Source organism: Papio anubis, chromosome 1 (genome assembly GCF_008728515.1).
Source record: "Papio anubis isolate 15944 chromosome 1, Panubis1.0, whole genome shotgun sequence".
In the NCBI taxonomy this organism is placed as follows: domain Eukaryota; kingdom Metazoa; phylum Chordata; class Mammalia; order Primates; family Cercopithecidae; genus Papio; species Papio anubis.
The window spans coordinates 41,534,601-41,542,323 of NC_044976.1; the positions used below are offsets into that span (position 1 = coordinate 41,534,601).

At 43.3% G+C, this 7,723-nt stretch overlaps 1 protein-coding gene across 1 annotated transcript; it reads left to right on the plus strand.

The window, feature by feature from the left end:
- The first annotated feature begins 1,361 nt into the window (after positions 1–1,361).
- Positions 1,362–6,739, plus strand: LOC101014451 (olfactory receptor 2G3-like). The gene has a single exon (XM_021940332.2). The coding sequence runs from the start codon at positions 5,076–5,078 to the stop codon at positions 6,018–6,020; it is 945 nt and encodes a 314-aa protein (XP_021796024.2). The 5' UTR covers positions 1,362–5,075; the 3' UTR covers positions 6,021–6,739.
- Positions 6,740–7,723: the final 984 nt, after the last annotated feature.

Below are 7,723 nucleotides of genomic sequence, written 5' to 3' on the forward strand. Positions count from 1 at the left end.
CAGAGAAAATAACATCAGTCTGTTGAAGAGATATCTGCATTCCTATCTTCATTGCAGCATTATTCACATTAGTTAAGACATGGAATCAACCTTAGCGACCTTCACTGGATGAACGGATAAAGAAAGTGTGGAATTTGTATATACACACCATGGAGTACTAGTTAGCCTTAAAAAGGAAGTAGATCCTGTTATTTGCAACAACACAGATGAACCTGGAGGATGTTATGTTAAGTAAGCCATACACAGAAAGACAAATTCCACATGATCTCACTTATATGTGAAATCCAAAAAGGTTGAACTCATAGAAGTAGAGAGCAGAATGGTGATTGCCAGGGCTGGTTGGGTAAGGGATGAGGAGGGCAGAATGGGGAAGATGTTGGTCAAAGGATACAAAGTTTTAGTTAGACAGGAAAAATAAGTTTACGAGATCAATTGCATGCCTTGGTGAGGATATGTTAATGACAATGTATTGTATATTTGAAAATTGCTAACAGTACTTTTTAGTGTTCTCACCACAAAAAAAGTGAGTTAATACATATGTTAATCAGCTCAATTTAACCATTCAACAATGTATACATACTTCAAAACATCATGTTGTACACTGTAAAACAAATAATTTTTATTTGTGAATTAAAAATTAATTAATTTTTTAAAATAAATTTTAAAAATAATTTGAATTTTACCTTGCTGCAGGAGGCCGCCTGTCGCAGTTGATCAATGCCTCCCATCCATGAGGCAGGTTCTTTTCCAGTAAGCCCTGCCTTGCAGCAGTTAATGAGACCAAGCCAGTCTCTTGCCTTTCTCTCCTGGAATTCTAGAAAGACTCAAGAGAGCACTCAGTTGGGGAGAGTGTCCTCCAAGTGGATCAAGGAAGGCTGCCCAGCTGCCCTGGCCTTTTGACCATCTGACTCCTACACTCAGTCATATAATTCTACAGCCTGACTATATGCACCCTCTGAACCAGCATTGCACCTCAGTCATAGAAATGCTGCAGTAAAGGCTGGGCGGGGTGGCTCACGCCTGTAATCTCAGTGCTTTGGGAGGCCAACGTGGGCAGATCACAAGGTCAAGAGATCGAGACAATCCTGGCCAACATGGTGAAACCCCATCTCTACTAAAAATACAAAAATTAGCTGGGCGTGGTGGCACATGCCTGTAGTCCCAGCTACTCGGGAGGCTGCAGCAAAAGAATCGCTTGAACCTGGGAGGTAGAGGTTGCAATGAGCCAAGATCGTTACCCTGCACGACAGCCCAGACAGAGCAGGACTGTCTAAAAGAAAGAAAGAAAAGAAAGAAAGAAAGAAAGAAAGAAAGAAAGAAAGAAAGGAAGAAAAAGAAAGAAAGAAAGAAAGAAAGAAAGAAAGAAAGAAAGAAAGAAAGAAAGAAAGAAAGAAAGAAAGAAAGAAAGAAAGAAATGCTGCAGTAGAATGACATGGAATCTAACAGATCTACGTTCAAATTTTGGATATACAATTTATCTGCTGCATGGTGTGAGCAACATCAATTAAGTATGAACCACTTAATTCTCTTAACCTCTCTGAGTCTTCTGTTCTATCAAATGACATATTGATTGTGTTGTGAGAATTAATAACATCGCATGTAGTACTCAGTGGGTCATCTGATAAGAGAGGCTGTTCAATAATCGGTAGCCATTGTTATAGTAATAGATTTGGTAGCATTTATACCACAGTGAGGTGTGTGGACTTGAGTAGACATCTAAGGAAAATAGTCTTCAATAAACAGTAGTTACAGAACACTAGTAAACATGAGTAGCATTTCTATAACAATAGCTCCCCCTTACCTGTGGTTTTAGTAACCTGCAGTCAACCATGGCCCAAAAATATTAAATGGAAAATTCCAGAAATAAACAATTCATAAGTTTTAAATTGCATGCCATTCTGAGATTTCATTTCAGCAAGAAATCTCATGCTGTCCTGTTCCATCCCACCCAGGACACAAATCATCCTTTGCCCAACGTGTCTGCACTGTCTACACTACCTGGCTGTTAGTCACTCAGTAGGCATCTTGGCTACAGATCAACTGTGGTGGTATTGCTGTGCTCATATTCAAGGTCAGTAGCAGCCTAAAGCTATGCTATAATGTCTACATCACCCACCTCATTTCCTCTCATCATGTAGGCATTTTGTCATCTCACAAGGTCACAAGAAGATGAGTACAGTGTAGTAAGATATTTAGGGGGAGATCATGTTCTCTACAGTATATTGTTATAATTATTCTATTTTATTATCATTAGTTGCTGTTAATCTCTTACTGTGCCTAATTTAGAAATTAAACTTCATCATAGGTATATGTGTATAGGAAAATCGTGGTGTATATAGAGTTTTTTACTGTCTGTGGTTTCAGGCATCCACTGGGGGTCTCAGAATGGATCCCCCATGGATAAGGGGGCTCTACTGTATCTGTATCCAAGCCTTTGTTTTCTCTCTATTGGGTATGTGGACTTGGGTAAGATGCCTGAGGATGTAAAAGGCGCAAAAAACTGTTTGGGAGGAAACAAAGCATGTTTTATTATGATAGTGTTATCACCGTGTCACACAGGGATGTGGCCACTCAACCACAGGACCTGTCCCTCCTCTAAGTCTCAGTGGGAAAAAATTTCAGTCCCCCGTGGGAACTTCAGAAAGATACCCAGCTCACCAGCTCCAAGCCTGAAATGTCCTGGGAGCATTAAACTTTCTGGCTGTTTATTGCATCCAGCTAAGGTGTTCTGTGCTGCATTTACCACACGGACAGGGAATCCCCAGGGCTTTTCAGGGGCTAGAAATCTACTCTTCAACCCCGTTCTGATACAAATAGGACCCCTGGATCTGCCAGCTGCTGCAAACTAATACTAGGGAGAGGTATGAAAGAGACACAGCCTCTGCCTTCAGCCAGGCGGGGAAGACAATATGCACATAAAATAAACAAGGCTGGACTGGTCAGGTAAGGAAGAGGCCAAGCTGGACCTGGAAGGGTGGGAGCTGAGGCAGCAGAAAGGATTAGAGAAGACATTCCCAACAGCAGAACAGCTAGAGCAGAAGGTGGTGGCATGCATGGCAAGCACTGAGGAAGCCAGCTAGCATGGAGGATCTGTGGCTTCAAGATGGGGGATCTCAGCTCCCCAGCTAGCATGGAGGATTTGTGGATTAGAGATGGGGGATCCCAGCTGCCCAGACCGGGATCCCTTTGGTGGTCATGTGTTAGCATCATGGCTCAGAAGTCTTACAGAGATAAATGGAGAGTTGCACCGACTTGAAAAGTGGTTAGAACCAGATTGGGAAAGGCCTGGACTTCCAGTGTAAGGAGATGTGAGACAAGGAATGATAGCTGAGACAGTATCTGCTGGTGGAGGTGATGAAGGGAGGCCCACAGAAGGCCTCTGCATGAGTCCAGGTCTGGGGTGTGGATTGGGGGAAAGGACGATGTGGGCGCCTCCTAGTTCTCAGCCCTCATCATCCTGGTGCCAGGGTTTGCTATCCTCACTGCTGACCAGTCCTTATCTCTTGAAAAGTTTTCCCTCCCAATGTCCAAGACCCTGAGCTGCCCTAGGTCTCCTCTAACCTTCACAAACATTCCTTATCTGGGACATTTTTATCTTTCATCCAATTATTGGTGGTCCTTAAAGCACAGAACACGCATCTGACACTATCTTCTTTTGTTCATTCAGCCTCAGTCAATTTTTCCAGCTTCCTCACCTTCACTGTCAGTCATGGCTGTCAGCCCTAATGATAATGTTTTCAGCCCTGTTGTTTGGAAGCTCAGACACTTGAGCATACACCTGTACCTACTCTTTCCTCTCTCCACTCCTCCTTCTACCCAAGCTTCCTAGGATCTAAATTGCTTCCACTTATTAAGCAATTTCTATAAACCAGGTATATTTCATGGAATCTTCACTATGAAGGAGATACTACTCCTATTTTACACATGAAAGACCTGGGAGGCTAAATGACTTGGGAGTAGGTGAAGAGGCTTAAGTGAGAGGCTGTGTGACTTGGGAACAGGAGAAGAGACCACTAGACTCCAGAGTGCTGATGCCTGAGACTATGCTCTAGGTATTCTCCAACGCTCTGGACATACCTCTAGCTCCCATGGGAAGTCTCCTGCCAACACAACCCTGTTGAGCTCAGCCCACCTCTTGGTGCTCAGGCACTGATGCGATCATGGGTCTCTAGCCTGGTGTTCCTGGTATCAAAGAACATCAGAGCTGGAAGGACCCTCTGGAATCCAACAGCTTCATTTTTTTTTAAATGGGACTCTGAAGCTCAGAGAAAGATATGGAGTTACCCAAGATCCCACAGAAAATCAGAGGCAGAGGCAAGATTAGTCCTGAGTTCTTCTGATTTCCAGACTCATCCCACTTATACTAAGCCCTTTTATTTGCCAAGTGATTTGTATTTTGCAAAATGTCTTGACATACAGTATCTCATAGGTTCCTTGCCATAATCCTGTGCCTAGATGTTCCATCTCTATTTAACAGATGGGGAGACTGAGGCCAATGGAGGTGAAGGGACTTGCCAAAGGTCAAGCAACTGGGTGAGTGACAACCATGGACACCCAGGAACAGTTGAGTTAAAAATGTGGTCACGAAGTGGCAGTTGTAAGGATTCAACATAAAATTTCACTTAGATCCAAGTACAAGAAATGAAGCCCAGACAGGCCCCAGGGAAAGTGGGAATAGCAAGCCAGGAATCAGGGCAGGCCTGTGTCTCAGGTGCTCAGGGTGGTGAGATCTCTCCCCTCTGCTGCTCAGCATGTCTTGTATCATCTCTGGAAGACCTTCATTTTCTTCTCCTCCATCACCTGAGTCGCCCTGTGACCTTGGGTTGCCACCACATTACCTCTGGTTGACAGTACCCTAAGCCCCCACAGGTCATAATTAGATTTTCAGCAGAGGCATCTACTCACTCCTGGCTTCCTTGTCCTTTTCATCCAACTCAACAAAGGTTTGATTTAATCTGTGTGAGTTACTGTGCACCGTGCTGTGTGTAGCTCAGTTTCTGTCAATCCCAGCCTTCCTTTCCCAAGGAAGGGACAGAACAGGGAAGTCCTTGTCTCTCCTTAATAGGCAGATCACCATGCAGAGCCTTGGCAAGAAAAACCACAGCTCTGTGTCTGAGTTCATCCTCCTTGGCTTCCCCAGTGAGGCACAGGCCAGAATGGCCCTGTTTGCCTTCTTCCTCCTCCTCTACCTCATCACCCTTCTGGGCAACGGACTCATCGTCATGCTGATCTACCTGGACTCACACCTCCATATGCCCATGTACTTTTTTCTCAGTGTCCTTTCTTTGGTGGACATGAGCTATGTCACTACCACTGTGCCCCAGATTTTGGTTAATATGGTGTGTCCAAGGAGGACCATCTCCTGGGGAGCTTGTGTAGCCCAGATGTTCATCTTCTTGGTCCTGGGCATTGCTGAGTGCGTCCTCTATGCCATTATGGCCTATGACAGGTATGTTGCCATTTGCTTCCCCCTTCACTATACCCTACTCATGAGCCATTCCATTTGTATCAAGATGGTCATTGTCTGTTGGTCCATTGGCATCACTGGGGCGCTGATCTACACTGTCTTCACCATGCATCTGCCTTATTGTGGCCCCTACAAGATAAACCACTTCTTCTGTGAGGTCCCTGCTGTCCTGAAGTTGGCCTGTGCAGACACATCTTTTAATGACAGGCTGGACTTCATCTTGGGTTTCATCCTGCTTTTGGTCCCACTCTCCCTCATCCTGGCCTCTTATGTCCGCATCTTTACCTCCATCTTCAGAATCCGCTCAGCACAGGGGAGGCTCAAGTCCTTCTCCACATGTGCTTCCCATGTCACCATGGTCATCATGTTCTATGGGCCAGCCATCGTCATGTACATGAGGCCGAGTTCCTGGTATGACCCGAAGCGGGACAAGAAACTAGCGCTGTTCTACAATGTTGTCTCTGCCTTCCTCAATCCCATCATCTACAGCCTCAGGAACAAGGATGTAAAGGAGGCCTTTCTGAAAATACTTAGAGTCAGAAGGACAGCTTAATGACTCAGGATGTTTCAGAGTTGTCCATAGTCATGGGCAGACTGGATGGGCTCATTGGATATCATACAGGTACCTCAGTTCTGACCAACCTGAGTCTTCCTGCGGCTGTAAGCAGCCAGAAGATGGTGTGGCCACCCTAACTGGGAAGTCCTCTATCATTGGCTGAAAAACTTTCAGCTCCTGCCACCCAAAGACTCAGTTGAGTATTGAAGGCAAAGGATTTCTTTACAGAGACTATGTCCTTGCGGTTCATGGCCATTGCTTTTCCTGGGTTCTCTCCTTACCTCTGGAAGTTTATGTCAGTTCAGCATAATGGCACTCACATGTTTAACATGCACACGTGCTCTTTCCCAGTGTGAAAACCACATAAAGAGTCATTTGGGGTGAAAATGACATAAAAAGCAGGCAGATTATGCAGGGACATAGTCTTGCATTACTGTCCGACAAACACAAGTAATATTTAGCATTGCTTTTTGCACTAGGTGCCTATAAAATAAGAGCTAGAGTTGTTTTAGACATATATGTATAACAATATGGCTAATAACTAGTCTAGTCTGCTCTGGGCTCAGTTTGTAGTACTGACTTTTACATGATCAGTTTAAAATTTGCACTTTAAATCTCATTTTTGGGGGCAAAACCTTTGAATAGACATTTCTCAAAAGGAGGCATACAGATGACAAACAGGCATATGAAAAGGTGCTCAACATCACTGATCATCAGAGAAATGCAAGTCAAAACTATAGTGAGATATCATCTCACCCCAGTTAAAATGGCTTTATCCAAAAGTCAGGGACTAACAAATGCTGGTGAGGATTTGGAGAAAAGGAAACCCTCAAACACTGTTGGTGGGAATGTAAATTACTACAACCACTATGGAGAACAGTTTGGAGGTTTCTCAAAAAATTAAAAATAGAGCTACCATATGGTGCAGCAAGCAACCCCACTGCTGGGTCTACACCCCAAAGACAGGAAATCAGTATATTGAAGAGATATCTGCACTCCCATGTTTGTTGCAGCACTGTTCACAATGGCCAAGATTTGAAAGCAACCTAAATGTCCACCAGCAGATGACTGGATAAAGAAAATGTGGTACGTACACACAATGAAGTAATATTCAGCCGTAAAAAATAATGAGGTTCTGACACTTGCAACAATGTGGATGGAACTGGAGCTTATTATGTTAAGGGAAATAAGGCAGGCACAGAAAGACAAACTTTACATGTTCTCACTTATTTATGGGATCTAAAAATATCTAAACAATTGAACTCATGGAAGTAGAGAATAGAAGGATAGGTCTAGCAGAGGAGGTGGGGATGGTTAGTGGTTACAAAAAAATAGAAAGAATAAATAAGACAGTGTTTGATAGCACAAAAGGGAGACTATTATTAGTAATAATGTAATTATACATTTAAATATAACTAAAAGAGTGGAATTGGATTGTTTGTAAAACAAAGGATAAATGCTTGAGAGGCTAGATACCCCATTTTCCATGATGTGATTATTATGGATTGCTTGCCTGTACCAAAATCTCTCATGTACCCCATCAATATATCCCCCTACTATGTACCCATAAAAACTAAAAATTAAAAAATCTAAAAAGTAAGTAAATAAATGTCATTTTTATTTGAGAAAACAGATACAGGTTGATTATCCTTTATCAGATATACTTGGAACCAGAAGCATTTCAGATTTGGACTTTTCTT